We start from the raw sequence: 19,786 nt of genomic DNA, 5'->3' as shown, positions 1-19,786 counted from the left end.
GACTTACTTACCTATTGTTGTTCTATTTTTTCCAACTAGCCAGCAGTGATAGCCAAAAAGTGACAGGACGCTGATGAAGAACATTGTAGACACAAAGAAAAGAAAAAGTACATGGAATTTGGCACGAGTATCTGTAAGTTCATTCTGAGGAAAGAAAAAAGAAGTGTTAATTTTGAAGATAGTCAATCTCCAGAATGTACTTATTACTTGGTTTTCCTAAAGATGGTTGAATCTACTAAAAATTTGTCAGATATGAAGAGTAATAAAATAAATTAGATAATATGTCCCCAAAAAACATTTTTAAAAGTAGAAAATTGGTATTATCAAAGGAGCTTACTTATATAAATCAGAGCGATTTAAAAAATTGCTTTTAAACATTAAAAAATTTTAGCAATACTTTCAGTAATAAATAAAAAGATGGACTCTCTATCCAACATTTTCTTTTTTTTCTCCTTTGTTGTTCTTTATTACTTTAAAAAAAATTTTATTATTATTATTTTTTAATATATCTTTATTGATTACAGAGAGAGGAAAGGAGTGGGAGGGAGAGAGACAGAAACATCAATGATGAGAGTCATTGATTGAGCCCGCAACCAGGCATGTGCCCTGACTGGGCATCGAACCCTGATCGCCTGGATCCTAGGTCTACGCTCAACCGCTGAGCCGAGCCAAGCCCAGCCGGGCTTTTTTTAATTTTTATTTTTGTTTAAAGTATTACAGATGTCCCTTTTTCTCCCCAATGACCTGTTCCCCCCGTTCCTTCCCCCTCCCCAGTCACTCTCCCCCCCATTGTCTATGTCCTTGGGTTGTGCATATATGCATATAAATTCTTTGGTTACTCTCTCCCCCTCCACCCATCCACCCCCCTCCATCCCTCTGACATTTCGTCAGTCTCAACTATGCGTCTATCTATCCAATATTTTTCTTTTGTACTTTCTGAATATGTGCAAACCTTCCCCCAGAACATCCAGGATATAGGAGGGTTTCCCCATCAATGCTAAAAATACCTGCTTATTTTAATTATTAACCAGAAATTAATTGTGATAGATTTTTGTACTTTTCCAATCTCTATTCTTGGAACACTACTACAAATATGCCCATCCTCTCAGCTGCTTTGACTCCTACCTTTTTAATCCTTGCTCCATTCCTACAGAGCCTTTTTTGGTAATTAGCAATTTTGGTAAATGAATTTAACACAAGGTATGAGTGAATGAAAACAGTTTCTCAGTTACCCATTCTTATGGCTTTGTTCATTTTAACAGAAGCAAAGTCTTAACCTAGAAGAAATTAATATCTATTGATAGGAGGAAGCTTTTAATTCGTGTTAGCTCTTAAAATGAATCCGCATAGGAAAATCACAGAAGCTACTAGAACACAAGGTGGTCTTGCTTGATTTATATTTTTTACTTTTAAATATGTTTTTATTGATTTCAGAGAGAGGAGGGGAGAGGGAGAGATAGAAACATCAATGATGAGAGTCATTGATTGGCTGTCTCCTGCACACCCACGATGGGAGATCGGGCCAGCAGCCTGGGCATGCACCCTGACTGGTAATTGAACCTCGATCTCCTGGATCCTAGGTCAATGCTCAACCGCTCAGCCACACCAGCTGGCGGTCCTGCTTGATTTAAACACTGCTTACAGGCTAAAAGAAAGGTTTTTAGCATTACATAATTCTGTTATTTATCTTCTTCTCTTCTCTCCCACAGTAACCACAATACCTTTTATTTTATTTTTATTGATTTTTTTTAGATAGAGAAAGGAAGAGCGAGAGAGAAAAACACTGACCAGTTGCCTCCTGCACATGCCCCAACCGGGGATAGAACCTGCAACCTGAGTATGTACCCGACTGGGAATCGAACCCGCCACCTCTTAGTGTACAGGAAGACACTCCAACCAACTGAGCCACACTGGCCAGAGCAACAACAATATCTCTTACCTACATCAAGTGGCCCTGGTCAGTTAGCTCAGTTGGTTCGAGCATCTTCCCAATAATCCAAGGTTGCGGGTTTCATCCCCAGTCAGGGCACATACAAGCAACCAATGAATGCATAAATAAATGGAACAACAAATTGATGTCTCTCTCTCTCTCTCTCTCTCCCCCTTCCTCTCTAAAATCAATAAATAAAAAATTCTAAAAATACATCAAGTGATTCTCTTATCCTATTCTCCCCATCTTGTGAAGCAAATGAGTATTACATATATATGTATATGTATTCATTACAAACGTCATAAAAGAGTTGACAAGAATGTCATGGTAGTAATGTATTTTACCTTTGAACAACTCTCTGTAGACTTCCTGTGGCAAAGCTTGTATGAATAGAGACAATGCATTAAGAAACCAATTTTTATACAAAATGTTCCTGAATACTAATCTTATAAATTTTTGTTTTGAAGGAACACTAAGATGTTGCTCTCTAAAAGTCATCAACATCTTCTCAAAGAACACAAAATAGACAAGAACATTTAGCTCTTCAAGCATATTTCAGGTACACTTTAAATACACACTTTCCCACTCAGTTTTTAAGAGTTGTATCTAGGATAGAATTAAATTTTTTTTAGCAAACACCTTTTTAAAAAAACTTCTGATTAGCAGTTTCTAAATCCAGATCTGACAATTTATCACCTTCATTGCTATTGCAATAGCCTTTTATTTTTTTCTAATCCTCACTGGAGAATATTTTTTCCATTGCTTTTCAGAGAGAATGGAAGGGGAAGAGAGAGAGAAAGAGAGAGAGAGAGAGAGAGAGAGAAACACTGATGTGAGACACATCAACTGGTTGCCTCCCCCCCCCCCAATGGGGCCAGGGATTGAGCCTGCAACCCAGGTACGTGCCCTTGGCTGGAATCGAACCCAGGACCCTTCAGTACTTGGGGTGACGCTCTAACCACTGAGCCTAGGGCACAATAGCCTTTTAAGAGGTTGTTCCTTGCCTTCTGGTATAGTGTCAGCACAGCAATCAGTGATCCTTTAAAAGTCAAATCACATCACTGCTCTTTTCCCATTTTCCTGAGTAGAAGCCATGGTCCCTACAACACTTTCCAAGGCTATTTTTTGGGTCCATATCCAGGACTTCCCTTAGTCTCACTCTTGCTCATCCCCTCCAGCTACACTAGCCTCCTTTTTGCTGCTCAAACATGACAGGGATGGTCCTAATTTTGGATCTTTTCCTCTGAATGAAATATTCTCTCAGATATCCCCCAAACTCCCTTCAAGTCTTTGCTCAACTTTACCTTCTTTTAAAATAAATATATATATATTTATATATATATATAAATTTATATATGTATAAATGTTAAAGAGAGAGGGAAACATTGATGTAAGAGAGAAACATTGATCGGCTGCCTCCCACACGCCCCCTACTAGGGATGGAGCCCGGAACCTGGGCATGTGCCCTGACCAGGAATCAAACTGGCGACCTTTTGGTGCATAGAACTATGCTCAACCAACTGAGCCATACCGGCCAGGACCCAAATATTAGCTTCTTACTTAGGTCTATCCTGATCACTCTTTTCCTTTCCTTAGTTGAGATATTACTGACATATAACATTAGTATCAGGTGCACAACATAAAAATTTGATATTTGTATATATTGTAAAATGATTGCCACTTAAGTTAACATCCAGCACCTCACATGGTTATAGTTTTTTCTTGTGACAAGAACTTTTAAGATCTACTCTTAGCAACTGTCAAATATCCTTATTAATTGTAGTCACCATGGTGTATATTACATCTCCAGGATTTATTTATTTTGACTATCTTCATCCATTCCCTACCCCCCTATTTCTGACAACCACCAATCTCTGTATCTATAAAGTGGTTTTGTTATGTTTACATATAAGTGAGATCATACAGTATTTGTCTTTGTCTTTGACTTATTTCACTTTAAAAAATCCCTTCAAGTTCCATCCATGTTGTCGCAAATGGCAGGATTTCCTTCTTCTTTTATGGCTGAATAATATCCCACTGTACATAGATATCACATCTTCTTTATCCATTCATCTATTGTTGGACACTTAGGTTGTTTCCATGACCTGGCTATTGTAAATAATGCTGCTGTGAACATGGAGGTACAGATATGTCTCTGAGATATTTGTTCCCTTTGACTATATTTCCAGAAGGGGAACTGGTAGGTCATATGGTAGTTCTTTTTTTCTCTTTTAATTGAATTCATTGGGGTGACATTGGTTAATAAAATTATTTAAGTTTCAGGTGCACAATTCTACATCATCTATATACTGTATTGTGTGTTCACCACCCCAAGTCAAGTCTCCTTCCATCACCATTACCCCCCTTCTACCCTCTTCTACGTCCCCCATTCCTCCCTCCCCCTGGCAATTTTAGGATTGTTTATTTCTGTGGAAAATGCCATTGGAATTTTGATAGGGACTGAATTGAATCTGTAGATTATTTCTGATAGTTTGAACATTTTAACTATTAATTCTTCCTATCCATAGTACAGACTATCTTTCCATTTATTTGTGTCTTCTTCAAATGCTGTCATCAATGTCATAGTTTTCAGTATAACAGGTCTTTTACCTCCTTGGTTAAATTTATTCCTATGTATTTTATTCTTTGTGATGCAATTGTAAATGGGATTTTCTTAAGTTCTGATAATTTATTAGTGTAGAGAAATGCAACTGATTTTTCTGTATTGATTTTTGTATCCTAAAACTTTACTAAATTTATTAATTCTAATTTTTTTGGTAGTCTTTAGGGTTTTCTATATATAATATGTCATCTGCAAATAGAGACAGTTTTACTTCTTCCTTCCCAATATCAATGTCTTTCTTTATCTTGCCTAATAACTCTGGCTAGGAATTCCAATATTATGTTGAATAAAAGAAGGAGCATCCTTGTCTTGTTCATGATCTTAGAGGAAAAGCTCTGCTCTTCACAGTTGAGTATGATGTTAGCTGTGCACTTGACATACATGGCCTTTATTAAGGTGTGCTATGTTCCCTCTACACCCACTTTGTTGAGAGTTTTGTATACAGATGTTGAGTTTTATCAAATGCTTTTTCTGCATCTACTGAGATGAACATATATATGATTTTTATCCTTTTTTTTTTTTTTTAATGTCTTTATTGATTTCAGAGAGAGGAAAGGAGAGGGAGAGAGAGAGAGAGAAACACCAATGATGAGACAGTCATTGATGGGCTACCTCCTGCACGCCCCGACTGGGGATCGAGCCCGCAACCCAGGCATGTGCCCTGACCAGGAATCGAACCCTGATCGCTTGGATCCTAGATCAACGCTCAACTGCTGAGCCACACCCGGCCGGGCTATCCTTCATTTTCTTAACGTGGTGTATCACACTGATCAATTTGTAGATGGTGGAAGCATCCCTGCATCCCTGGAATAAATCCCACTTGATCACGGTACATTGCTGAATTCAGTTTGCTAATATTCCGTTGAGGATTTTTGTATCTACATTCACCAACGATTTTTGTATGTAATTTTCTTTTCTTGAGTGACCTTGTCTGATTTCTGTGTCAGGGTATTGCTGGCCTCATAAAGTGAGTTTGGAACTGTTTCCTCTTCTTCCATTTATTGGAAGAGTTTGAGAAGGACTGGCACTAGTTCTTCTTTAAATGTTTGGTAAAATTTATCAGTGAAGCCATCTAGTCCTGGGCTTTTGTTGGGAATCTTTTGATGACAGATTCAATCTCCTTACTAGTCATTAGTGGAAGGTTGTTATGTTTTTAAGAATTTATCTATTTCCTCTACATTGTCTAATTTTTGGCATATAATTGTTCAATAATAGTTTCTTATAGTCCTCTGTATTTCTGTGCTACCAGTTGTAATGTCTTCTCTTTCATTTTTTATTTTGAGTCCTCTCTCTTTCATTCTTGGTGAGTCTAGGTAAAGGTTTGTTCTATTTTGTTTCTCTTTACAAAAAAACAGCTCTCAGTTTCACTGATCTTTTCTATTTTCTTTTTAAGTGTATTTTATTTATTCCTCTCTGATTTTTGTTACTTCCTTCCACCTGCTGACTTTGGGTTTCATTTCTTTTACTTTTTCTAGTTCTTTGAGGTCTGAAGTTGGGCTGTTTAAGTTCTTTTTTTTTTTTTTTTTTTTAAAAATCTATCTTTTCAGAGAGAGGAAAGGAGAGGGAGAGAGAGATAGAAACATCAATGATGAGAGAGTCATTGATCGAGCCCTCAACCCGGGCATGTGCCCTGACTGGGAATCGAACCCCGATCGCCTGGATCCCAGGTCGACACTCAACCACTGAGCCACGCCCGGCTGGGCCTTTCTTATTTCTTAATGTAGGCATATATCACTATTAACTGCTTTTCTGCATTCCATAAGTTTTGGTGTGTTGTACTTCCATTTTCATCTGTCCCAAGACATTTTTTTTTTTTAATATATCTTTATTGATCTCAGAGAGAGGAAAGGGGGGGGGGGGGAGAGAGAGAGAGAGAGAGAGATATCAATGATGAGAGAGTCATTGATCGAGCCCGCAACTGGGGCATGTGCCCTGACCGGGAATCGAACCCCGATCGCCTGGATCCTAGGTCGATGCTCAACTGCTGAGCCATGCCCGGCTGGGCCCAAGATATTTTTTGATATGTTCTTTGACCCACTGGTTGTTTAGTACCATGTCTGTTAAATACACATGGACTAGTGTATCATTTGAGGCCGATGTTTCTATATTGATTTTTGTTTGGATGATCTATCCACGGATGAAAGTGGGGTATTAAAGTCCCCTACTATGACTATATTGCTATCTATATCTCCTTTTAAGTCTGTTAATATTTGCTTTATATATTTAGGTGTTCCTGTGTTGGGTGCATAAATGTTCTTCAGATATCCACTAACTTCAAGTCTTTCTTCAAAACTTCTTACTGAGGTCTACCTGATCACTCTCTTTAAGCGGCAAACTGCAGCTATTCTACTCATTCTCACACACTCGCCAAATCCCTTACCGTAGTTTTATTTATTTCTTTATTTTTAAATATATCTTTATTGATTTCAGAGAGAGAGAGGGGGAGAGAGAGAGAGAAACATCAGTGATGAGAGATTTGTCATTGATCGGCTGCCTCCCACACGCCCCCGACTGGGGATTGAGCCTGCAACTGGGGCATGTGCCCTGGCCGGGAATCAAACTACAATTTCCTGGATTCTAGGTTGATGTTTAACCACTGAGCTACTCCTAGGCAGGCCCCTAGTTTTCTCCCTGCCCCACAGCATTTACTTTCTAATATATAATATAATTTACTTATTTATTAAGTTTATTATTTGACTCCAAAGACATGACATGACTCTTTGTTTTGTTCACTGATATATCCTAAGTGCCTAGCACATTATGGGTGCTAAGTAAATATTTGTTGAATAAATGAAGAAAAGGGTAGATTTAAGTTTGCTAGTCTTTCCTTAACATGATTAATCTAAAAAAGTTAATATTTATTGTTTAATTAATAAATCATTACATGTAAACAGTGAAGTTTCTGATAAAGAAATGTGAAATTCTGTAATTTGGACTCATTCATCTGGCACCGAATCCTCTTCCTTTAAATAGGGCCACTGAGTGTGGTTAACTAGGTTGTAAACTGAACAAAGATACCAAGGCAGGGAAACAATAGAGGCCAAAATTCATTAGGCTAAGACCACACAGAAATGGGGTGCTCTTTTCTAACATGCATAAAGGCAATGTCAGCATCCCCTGGTTTTAAATACCCACATTTTAAAAATTTAATGATGTCTTAAATAAAATCCTTCTAAAATGTATTAGATATTTCCTGAAAAAATAATTATATTTTATGACTCAAGGCTTTAATTATGTTCTTCCCTAATATGTCTAGGAATAGCAAGTCACAGTGGTAAGTGTCTAGATGTTGGAATAAACAGATCTGAGTTACAATTCTGGATTCTGATGCTATTAAATATGTGACCTTGGGTAGTTACCTAACTTCTCTATCCTCATTTTCCAACTCTGAAAATTGGAATAATAATAACAGCCCTCTGCACTAACTATACTTTCCTATTTTCTGTATTCTTGATTCTCTGGCATCTGGGGCCTTGCTACCTGGGAAGAGACTGCCCGTGGTAGGTTTATCCAATTCTTAAGAGATAGCAAGGAATGCATCTCTCATATACAAACTAACCAACTCAGAGACCAAATTCCAAACCACCCCCTCTGTCTCACTCTTACACTCCAGGAGGCAATATTCCTCTGCCCTAATCACTCCAGAGTTAAGTACCAGAAAACCAGGAATAGCCTGTTTGCCCAGAGACTACTGAATTATTCAAACTAGCTAATCCTAAATCTTCTTACCCTGCCTGGCCTTTCCTTTCCTGCAGAAACCACAATAAAGGCTCTGGGCTTGCCCTTTTTGCTTCCTAGATGACCACAGGGAGGTAATTATCTCATCTGTTTGCTTCACCATATCTGAGTAATAATAAAACCTATGTTTTAAAACACCTTCATATGGTTTTTAAGAAGAGTAAATACAAAAAATATAAAAGTACTTTTTTTTTTAATCCTCACCTGAGGATATTTTTTTCCATTGCTTTTCAGAGAGAGTGGAAGGGAAGGAAGAGAGAGAGGGAGCAAGAGAGAGACAGAGACAGGGAGAACGCTGATGTGAGAGAGCACATCGACTGGTTGCCACTCGCACACGCCCCAACTGGGGCCGGGGATTGAACCTGTAGCCCAGGTATGTGGCCATAACAGGTAATTGAACCTGAGACCCTAAGGTACAAAGGCTGATGCTCTTCTAACCACTGAGCAACACCAGCCAGGGCCAAATGTACTTTTTAACCACAATAACCAGCCCCCCTTCAAAATCAAAGGATTAAATGTGAAAACACAAACAATAAAAACTCCAGAAGAAAACACAGGTAAATATTTGTATAAATTTATAGCAAACAGACTAAAGCCAGGAATCATAAATAAAAAGTACTGCTTTTAAATTTTTTAAAAACCATAAAATCAGAAGTCATTAAAAAAAGCACTGCTTTAAAATATAAAGCTCTGACTTGATAAAAAAAAAATAAAACAGGGTTATAAGATATAAATTGAAAATGTGGAAAAAACATTTGCAACTCATGACATAAAAAGGATTAATGTATACAGAGACATGAAAGAGATTAGTGATTATCTAGGCCTGGGAATATCACTTTCATTACTATAAAACTGCAGTAAATCTCATCAACTCAAATAAAAGCAATTACTTCCCTAAAATTGTTACATCTGTTATTAGAGTGTGGCTGAAAACAGTTTGGATCACTAAAAAGCAGCTCACTATATCCTGTTTAATATTCATTTACTTACAAATAAACATGCATATATAAAAATATTATTCCTGTTTGCCCCCTGATCCATTATAAATTCTAACTAGTAAAATTAAAATAAAGTATATCTACTTGTAATAAAGAATAAATTCTTTATGAATAAAGCACCTTAAGAAATATTAAATATGTGTTCTAAGACAGAAAAAGACTTACCGTCCAAAATTTTATGAAGTACTGTAAAACTGTTGTAGCCACGAACAGGCAATATAATAGGGAATACAATAAAAACAGCAGGAAGAATTTGTAATTAGAAAATCCCACACAGTTATTCACCCTAGAAGAATAAAGAAGGTCACACTGTAAAAATAAGACAAATCATAAACTCACAGAAACAAAAACTAGAATGTTTGCCAGGGGCTGAGGGAGGGGAAATGAGTTGTTTAATATATACAGTTTCAGTTTTCCAAGATGAAAAAGTTCTGAAGATTGGTTGCACGGTGTTATTAACATTACTAAACTGAACTTAGAAATGGTTAAGACAGTAAATTATGTCTTTTTTAACCATAATAATAAATAAGATATTCAAAAAAACTTAATCATTATTACTTGGAAATGGGTCATTTGGGAAGTAGGGAGCAATGTCTTAATTGTGAATGTGTGATTTAATTGTTGTATAAAGATTTGGAATTTTAATGTTAATTCTTAACATATAATTATTTAGATTACTAACATCAGAATATATTTTTAAAGGAAAGCATTTAATATAAACATGTATATATAGATCAATCTTGTGTATAAGTAATTAAATTGACCTTGAAAATTCTCTCTCCTTCCCACCTCTCCACCCCATATGTTACTTCCTCTATTTTTATACATACCAAGGACAGTGATGATCCATCTTAAGAACACATCTAAAAAACAAATAAGCATAATTCTAATTGCTGATAATTTTTTCCTTAAATTTATCCCTTTATAAATACATCTTATAAAAACCAATCCAGTAAACATAAGAGAAAATTTCTGATATTTCCATCAATACCTCCATAGGTAAGAGGTAATAATTTTTTGCCTTGGACCACATTAAGTGACATTTTAACATACAGATATGGTGCATAGAACACTTAGTACATTAGCTAGTCCAGCTCCAAATCAGCTAAGGGAAATGAAGTGAAATACAGACAATCCCTGTTTTAAACATGTTCAAGTCATAAAAATAAAACTTTAAAAGCAACTGTGTTAAAATATTAACACTGATGGGCTTATACATGGATATTTTCCCCCCACATATTTTATAAAATTCTATCCCATGGATAAGCACTACTGTACTTTTATAATCAGAAAAAAAAAATCCCAAAATTTGCCTCCCCACCAGTATATGTTATCTATATATTTATAAAGTCAGACCAAAGATCATCTCAATTAACAAAATAAATGAGTAAAGTAAAACCCAGAAGGTTAAATAGCTTGTCTAACTAAAGTTCAAGGATTAACTGGGATTCCCAAACTAGGGATCTTTCCTTCCACATATTACCTTCTCATAAGTACACAAGGAATAAAATCTTTTAAAAGTTTTTCTGGGAACAATGTTACAGAAGGAAAAAATATTTTTTATGTGTGGTTTGTTAGGTTTTAATAAGGACATTTATAATAATAAAAAAAAGAAAATTGTCATTTTAATCCAGGAAATAAAGTTATTCTTAAGGGAGTTATTGCTTACTTGTTCATCAATATTATATTAAGCATAAACATAGAAAATATATTTAAAGAAAACTGCATTAGACCTGGCCGGGTGGCTCAGTTGGTTGAAATGTCATCCTACACACCAAAAGTTTGTGGGTTCAATTCCCAGTCAGGGCACATACCTAGGTTGTGGGTTTGACCCCCAGTCAGGGTGCATACAGGAGGCAACCAATTGATGTTTCTACCTCAGATCGATGTTTCTCTCTCTCTCCCTTCCTCTCTATAAAAACATATATCCTTGGTTGAGGGTCCAAAAAAAAAAAAAAAGAAAAGAAAATGCCATCAAGCAGTATAGGAACTGTTATTAAAGATTACTCCAAAGTATATTCTAGCTTATGGAAATATTAATGTTAGCCACCATGTGTAGCAAATAATGGGAGAGGATGAAGTGTTTTTGCTAAGTATGAAGCATATAAAATGTTCCTTCCCCTTCTGTTCTCCTATCACCGATTTCCAATGCTGGGGTTAAAGGAAAGTAAATGAGGGTAACACTTACATGTCACATGCTGAGCAGTGATGTGCACGGTCAGGTTTAATCAACTGACATCTTTCACAATATCTGATGGCTTGAAAGATGTACAAGTTTAGTTAAATTGACTATAAAATTTGCTTTCATTTCTTGTATAAATAACTCAGGAAATTGACAACTAATTACTCTTTCATCAGGTTTGATACTAGTTCTCCCACGGACTAGCTGGTGACCTTGGGCAGTAACTTACATTCTAAGAGCCTCAGTTTCCTCTTCTGTAAATGTAAATAATACCAAGTGTAATGAACTATTTTGCAGATTAAAATGAAACCTTCTAGAACATATCAGATTCTCAATAAAGCAGTTATCACTATAATAAAAATATTATTCTTAATAAAATATAAAGTCAGACTCTGATGAGAAAAATAAGTGAGGGAGAGAAAACCAGGGAGATTAAAAAGTGTACAAAAACAACAAACAAACAAACAAATAATAAAAAAATAGAAGTGTACGAACAGTCATGACGGAGAACACCCAGGAATAGATTCACTCCACAGACATCTCCTGATGCATGTTTAGTGAAACACTATGTTAGAGACCAGGGAAGAACTCTTGGCTGCCAGACGCTTAGATAAAGTCACTGAGATGAGAGGGGAACTGATAACTAAAAGGGTGTGATTTGTCATCTACAAGATAAAAATTTAAGATGTTCTAAGGAGACTCTAAATCACTTCTTGTTAAAGTGAAGAGAAGTTAGAGAGGTGGACAGTGATTAAAACTTTAAACTGGATTTAGAGGGTAGAAAATAATCATTCCAGGCAGAGAAAAGGCAAAAAAAAAAAAAAAAAAAAGGTGGGCAAGGATAATCTGTTAGCAGAGTGAACACAGGGAAACAGTGTGGGACAAAGCTAGAGATAACTGCTAGCTAGATTGAGACTGGAGGCAAGAAGATTTAGAAAGACACATTTTGTTTCCTGAATAGATAATAATATGTCCATAGGGCTAGAAAAAGCACAAAGAAGAATTCAATGAGAAGGACCCACTCTGGTGCCTGGCCCCCAACTGCCCTCTGTGAAGGCAGCTCCATTACGTTCAATGATCTCTGGTCTATGGAAGGTCGAATTTCTGTAACACACATTCTGTAACTTCGTGCTTTGAAGATGAATGGGTATTGCTTCTATAGTAAGAAAAAGAAAAAGCCCCAGCATTTGGGAAAGCAGTAGAAATACAGTATAAAATGGTTCCCCAGAGCAGGACCTGCCAGCAGTAAGAAGATAAGGCACATGTCTCAGACCTGGCCACTCGAGACACTGGGTACCTCTCACTGCGCCTCACATCTTCATCTCTAAAATGGAGACAAGTGAACCACCCATCTCAGAGTTGTTCTGAAGATTAAACAATCACCAATAAAGTGCTTGGCCTGATCCTGGTGTAGTATTCAACAGATGAACGGTATTGTTAAGATTAGAGGATAGTCGTTATAAATAATGAAAAGCAGTAAAGCTTCTTTAAGAGTAAAGACTTTAGCCCTGGCGGGTGTGGCTCAGTTGGTTGGGTGCTGTCCAGTGAACCAAAAGGTTGCTAGTTCAATTCTTGGTCAGGGCACATGCCTGGGTTTCGGGCTCAATCCCGGGTAGGGGCGATGTTCCACTCTCACATCCATGTTTCTCTTTCTCTCTCCTTCTCCCTTCCTCTCTCTCTAAAAATCAATAAAATTTTTTTTTAAAAAATATATCTTTATTGATTTCAGAGAGAGGAAAGGAGAGGGAGAGACAGAGATAGAAACATCAATGATGAGAGTGTCATTGATCGAGCCCACAACCCGGGCATGTGCCCTGACCAGGAAACGAACCCCGATCGCCTGGATCCTAGGTTGATGCTCAACCATTAAGCCACACCCGGCTGGGCAATAAAAAATTTTTTAAAAAGAGAGTAAAGATTTTATATCATGGCTCTTAACTCTTTGGGGCACATGTACTGCTCTGAAAATCAGATAATCTTGCTATGAATAGGCTACCTGAAATTTTGTGTATAACCTCAGGGCTTCATAAATTCTGTGAAATCTTGGACTTTGGGTTAAAAAGATCTAATCTGCAGAACTATACTAAGAATTATTGTTAACCAGACCTCTCATAATTAAATATAAGAAAGGATTGTCTTGGCCATTGTGGCTAAGTTGGTTAGGCAATGTTCATCTGCCATAAGGTTGCTGATTCAATCCCTGGTCAGGGCACATACCCGGGTTGGGGGGCTCGATCCCCAGTAGGGGATGTGCAGGAGCCAGCCGATTGATGCTTCACTCTCACATCAGTGTTTCTCTCTCTCCCTCTCCCTTCCTCTCTCTCTAAAAATCAATAAAAATGTATATATTTTAAAAAGGATTACTTTAAATTAGCTATCATATACTGAAAATTCATTATGTACAAAGTTCTATACTAAGTGTGAATCTACTAACCCAGAAATGTAGATATTATTATCCTCATTTTAAAATGAGGAAACTGGGGCTTAGAAAGTTAAAGCGATTCTCATTGTACTAGTAATAGAAAAGGTGGGGTTTGATCTGAAATTCATGTTTTTATTCCATACGGTAATATACTAGGTTATGTTAGAAGAACAGTATTAAATGCACCAAACAATTAAACCCTTGGTCAAATATCACCTCCAAAAATCTTGTACAAACTTTATCCTTTCTTAACTCATAACCTGTATATAACTATACAAAGGAAAAGTCCTTTTATTTCCCCTTGGAGTTGAGAAGTATGGTGGGTTCTGAAGCCAGAGTACTTTGATTTAAACTGTTTTTTTTTTTACATATATCTGTCTGACTTTGAAAAAGATACTTATGCCCTCTGTGTCTCAGTTTCCTAACCTGTAAAGTGGAGACAACAGTATCACCCTCAAAGGATTGTTGTGAAGTTTAAATAAGTTCATAGACGCAAAGCACTTAGAAGAGAATAATTGTTAGCTATTACTATTATCTAGTACTTAAATGAATTCAGGAGTTATATAATACATAATTTTAAACAATTTCCTGTATTTAAATGACCAGTTTGGCTACTCATAGTTTCACCCCTATTACTACTGCAGCCTCAATGGAGGCAGTGGGACAGTGGAAATACCAACAGCTTTGGGACCACACAAACCTGAGTTCAGATTCTGACTCTCTGAATATTACCTTTATAACCCTGAACAAGTTTTCCCCCCCTGTGCCTTTTAACTTCTCTCCATTCCAATTTAGCACATGATTGATTTTTTTTTAATTACTCAGTGATGACAACAATATTAAAATTCAAACCAGAATTTCCAAATGACAGTATACTAAGAATAATAACTAGAACTTTTCTCAATAAAGGTAAAGTTAGAAATAAAAGAATATGCAGAGAAAAGAGACTCATATTAAAGTGAGCCTCTTAAAAAAATCTTTATCAGTATATTTACATATCTGTATCTGAAATACCACAGAAGATACAGAACACAGGAAAATCTTGTTCCTACCCATGTTATTTGTGGAATCACAATATCCATTTTATTAGTCAAATCATGCAAATATAACTTGGCAGGAATGACCATATTTTAAAAATCATTTGAGTAGAAAAGCTTAAAATTTGTTTTTCTTACTCCTTGAGCCTGATGTGGTGTAGATAGGTAAGTCCCTTGCTGTTCTTCTCAAAATTTCTTGTTGTCGTTCTTGGCTGAATTCTTTTTCATAATGTTCCCTTTCAGAACTGGACAAGTAGAACTATAAAAGTAGAAATGACTATTAATTATTTTTAACCCCCAAATTATTAACTATCACACGCAAAAAAAAAAAATTTTATCTAGAAGAGAAAAACACACAAAACTTTTCTTCTACAAAGGAAAAATTTGTCTTCAAATTTCTTTAAGAAGCTAAATCAAGTACATTTTAACAAAACTACATATTTTTGATAGATTAAAAAATATTTGCTCGGGTAAGTGTGGGGTAGAAAGGGTCAATGGGGAAAAAAGGGGACAGCTGTAATTCTTTCAACAATAAAGATAAATTTTTTTTTTAATTTGCTCTACTTAATTATGGCAAAGAACATAAACTAAATATTTTTGCATCTTTGTTTTTTTACAGAGAAAATTTAACTCCTCCATCAAAAAGGTAATGAAACAGATACTAGTAAAAATTCTGGTGTTTGAATGTTAGTGTCAAAGAGATTTTTAATTTTTGGAAAAATGTCCGAAGATTCACTTCCTTTGGGGTAAAAGGCTACATCACAAACTGTGGGGTCCTACTATCTTCTGGCCAAATGTCTCAATGAGGTCAATGAGTCATTATATTACGACTTTGTTTTAGTGTTTAAAAAGCTAACCAATGAGTATTTTCTCCAGAACACTAAGGATTGTCAAGCTAAGCATAGTCTCTTTTTCTCAAACAAAGACTCCTTTATGGAGTTGTTTCTAGTTTTCATTTCCTGTTTTTATTCCCATGGTGTAATCTGCCTGTAGTTCATCTCTTAAATAGCATTTTTCCCTACAAAGGACTTTAGTTGCTCTTCCTTTGATGCCATCCCAGCACCTCAAGGAAACCGTTTTACACTTCTATTCCATGTAACCAGGAGCTTTATGTTTCTATCAGTCTTTACTTCACAGAGGTTTTTAAAAACTCAAAATGACCTGAGACCTGCTCTTAATTGTGTTGTATATTTTAACAATACTGTTAATTGATTTTTATTTACTTACATGATTTTGCTCAAAATGGCCTAAGGAACTGTGACTGAAATTTTATCCTTTTATATTTACATATTTTGGTCTGCCTGTTAACTCAAATACCCAAACTCCCTATACTCTTGATGCCTCATTATCAATAACAGTATTAGCTTATCAACGTAACCTATTCTGTTATAAACAAGGCAATAGTTTGGCATAGAAGAGCGAGCTGTGGTTGAGGAAACGGATCCTAAGAGGCTCAGGGAACTGTCTGAGACTATACAATTATTGGCAGAGCTGATATTAAATATAAATCTTTTGAGCTCTACTCTAGTATGTTTCCCTCCATATTGCTGATGTAAAATACATGTTCTTGCTTTTTATAGACTGTTACTCTAACCTGACCAAAACACCACAGTGTAGGAAGTGGAAGAGTCTATTTAGATTACCTGGCCTGGCTCTCACAATACAATCTGGATGGCACAAGAAATCCAAATTACTTATAAAAAACAACAAGAAACACGGACAAATAAACAAGACAGAAAGATGTCAGGAAAGATTCCTATGATCTTACATTTGAGACTTAAGGTCATTTATCTAACTTTAGGCAGGGAGGAATCGTCAGACCACATTTCCAAGATCCACCCCCCGTTCTTGAAATGTTCAGATACAGAAGTATTTACCTACTTTGTAAGATGGCCCGTTCTTTAAAAAAAGAATGTAACTTGTTAGAAAGTTCTTCCCTGAAAGGCCATGTCTCTGAAACATTCAAAAGCAAGAGAATAAAAATCATATGGTATGACTGAGGCAGCAGAGGGACCTAGGCCTGGGCCCCAAGGACACCAGATGGACAGAAGGAAATCAAGGCGGCAAAAATTTCACCACCTCTCCACTCTACTAAACGCAGAGCTAGCTAATTTTATATCCCTTCTAACTGCACATGTTTAAACTACTGACCCGTATACACAGTTGATCAAGGTATGACTACCTTCCTAGGATGGCAGTAATGAATAGTTCGACATCTTGGCTCTCACAGCCCAGGGACAAAGATAGTTGTTAAGCAATTCGACAGGAGGAAATAGACAGAGCCTGAAATGGGAAATTCCACAAGCCCACCTTTTTCAAAAAAGCCTGTCTTTTCCCACAAACCCACTCTGGCCCCAGCTTATAAAAGTAGCCAAGCAGAGCCAATTCGTAGGATCTTCCTTTCCTCTGTGCCGCCTCCTTTGTGCTGAAGCATAAGCTTAATAAAACCTATCAGAGGGGCTTCCGGTCAAGATGGCGGCGCAGGTAAAGGCTGTACTCACCTCCTCCCACAACCACACCAAAATTACAACTAAAATACAGAACCATCACTCAGAACCATCTGAAATCTAGCTGAACAGAAATCCTACAACTAAGGTATGATGAAGAAGCCACTACAAAACTGGTAAAAAGGTGAAGACAGTACAGAGTTCCAGTGCCAGGAAGAGCAGTCCCCATAACTCAGGCTGTGAAAACCAGTGGGGATGGTGGCTGTGAGTCAGAGAGCTCCTGGTGTCCAGCCAGATGTTCCTCTTAAAGAGTCCACGCACAACTTGCTGACGAACTCTCTCTGAGCTCCAAAGCTGAGGCAGCAGCTCGAAGGTGCCATAAGGGGACATACAGGGAGGGACTAAATTGTCTGGCTTCAGGTGAGGGCTAGAGGGGCAGCTTTCTCCCAGACAGAAGTGCTTGCAGAGGCCATTTTTCCTTGGCTGAGCCCTCACTACACAGAACAAGCAGGCGGGCGCCAAAGCTGAGTCTCCATCAACCAGGCTAACAGTGTTGGCCTTTCCCTGCTGATTGCCTGAGGCCCCACCCTACCTAATTGTGAGCCCACCCAAGCCATTTCCAGAGGCTTTTCCACATACAAACAGCTTATCTCAGGTCATGCTTCAGACTTTCCTAACAAGTCTCTCAAACAAGCAGCATCTAGCCTCTGCATATCCCATACCACTTGCTGTGGCCCCAGGACTGGCACTAGCAGCAGCTGACCTCTCTCAGCTTAGATACTCCTGGGCACCTCAATCCCAGCACAAGTAGCAGCCATCTTCAGACACGTTTGTAGGTCATATCTGGTGGTGTTGTGCAGGACACAGACAGCTGAACTTGGCCTGTACTTCCCAAGATGTCCCAGAGCCAGTGGACCCACTGGACAGCTTCAGACCACGCTGAAGCACCATGCAACAACCTCCACAAGAGACACGTGCAAGGAGCAGACTCAGTGGGCATCAAAGCCCCCCTGGTGTGAGTGACGCACTGTGGGGTGGACTGCTGCATAGCAGGTCCTCCACAATGGTCACACCCAGTGGTGGAAGCCAGTCAGCCTAGGGATAAATCCCTCTTACTGATGTGCCAACAGCAATCAAGGCTCAACTACAAGAGGAGGGTACACAGCCCACATGGGGGGTGTACCTCCAGGGCCCAGCTTAGGTGATCAGGGAGGCTGTGCTATTGGGCTCTATAGAACACCTACAATACTAGTCCACTCTACCAAGTCTGGGAGACATAACAGTTCTACCTAGTACATAAAAACAAATCTGTGGAGGCTAGCAAAATGAGGAGACAAAGAAATATGTCCCAAACGAAAGAAGAGAACTCCAGAAAAAGAAGTAAACAAGTGCTGGTCAGTTTGGCTCAGTGGTTAGACCGTCGTCCTGTGGACTGAAGGGTCTCAGGTATAATTCTAGTCAAGGGCACACACCTCAGGTAGATTTGATCCCCGGCCCCAGTAGGGTGTGTGTGGGAGGTAACCCATTGAGGTGTCTCCCTCACGCTGATGTTTCTCTGTCTCTCCCACTCCCTTGCACTCTCTTTAAAAATATCAATGGGAAAAATATCCTCAAGTGAGAATTAACAAAACAAACAAACAACAACAAAAACTAAACAAAATAAAGACAAGTAATCGATTAAATGCAGAATTCAAAACGCTAGTTATAAGGATGTTCAATTAACTTAGTGAGAAGTTCCAACAACATAAAAAAGGATCAGTCAGAAATGAAAGACACACTACCCTGACCAGTGTTGCTCAATGGTTAGAGTGTCAGCCCACACACTGAAGGGTCATGGGTTTGATTCCTGGTCAAGGGCATATACCTGGGTTGCAGGTTTGATGTTTCTCTCTGTCTCCCCCCACCCACTTCCACTCTCTCTAATAACCAACAGAAAAATATTCTTGGGTGAGGATTAACACCAACAAAAAAGTACATAATAACTGAAAAGAAGAATAATTGAAAGGGAATCAATTGTAGAGCAGACGAATCCAAGAATCAAATCACTGATTTGGAAAATAAGGAAGCAAAAAACACCCAATCAGAATGGCAAAAAGAAAAAAGAATTAAAAAAGAAAAAGAAAAAGAGAATAGTGTGTAAGGAACCTCTGGGACAACTTCAAATGTATCAACATTTGCATCATGAGGGTACCAGAAGGAGAAGAGAGAAGGCAAGAAATTGAAAATCTGTTTGAAAAAATGGCAGAAAACTTCCCTAACCTGGTGAGAGTCCCAAACAAGATGAACCCAAAGAGGCCCACACCAAGATACATCATAATTAAAATGCCAAAGGTTAAAGACAAAGAGAGAATCTTAAAAGCAGCAAAAGACAGATAGTTACCTACAAGGGAGCATCCATAAGATTGTCAG

The 19,786-nt window shown here is 37.7% G+C and overlaps 1 protein-coding gene across 5 annotated transcripts in view; it reads right to left on the bottom strand.

The window, feature by feature from the left end:
* The window catches only part of ZDHHC20 (zDHHC palmitoyltransferase 20), a 77,103-nt gene that overhangs the window by 24,547 nt on the left and 32,770 nt on the right, over nucleotides 1-19,786 (bottom strand). For all 5 annotated transcript variants that reach the window (XR_013998254.1, XM_081129511.1, XM_081129508.1 and 2 more), the window contains 5 exons: nucleotides 15,069-15,189; nucleotides 11,478-11,547; nucleotides 10,120-10,152; nucleotides 9,455-9,575; nucleotides 12-144 (listed from right to left, as the gene is read on the bottom strand). Coding sequence is in view for 4 of the 5 variants with exons in the window: in XM_081129511.1 (XP_080985637.1) it covers nucleotides 12-144; nucleotides 9,455-9,575; nucleotides 10,120-10,152; nucleotides 11,478-11,547; nucleotides 15,069-15,189 (478 nt within the window). In the remaining variant the exon portion in view is untranslated. The remainder of the gene's footprint in view (nucleotides 1-11; nucleotides 145-9,454; nucleotides 9,576-10,119; nucleotides 10,153-11,477; nucleotides 11,548-15,068; nucleotides 15,190-19,786) is intronic.

The sequence above is a fragment of the Miniopterus schreibersii genome (assembly GCF_964146895.1).
Source record: "Miniopterus schreibersii genome assembly, chromosome: 2".
Lineage (NCBI taxonomy): Eukaryota > Metazoa > Chordata > Mammalia > Chiroptera > Miniopteridae > Miniopterus > Miniopterus schreibersii.
Note: the sequence above shows the minus strand (reverse complement) of the source record. Positions and strands in the feature narration are given on the sequence as shown.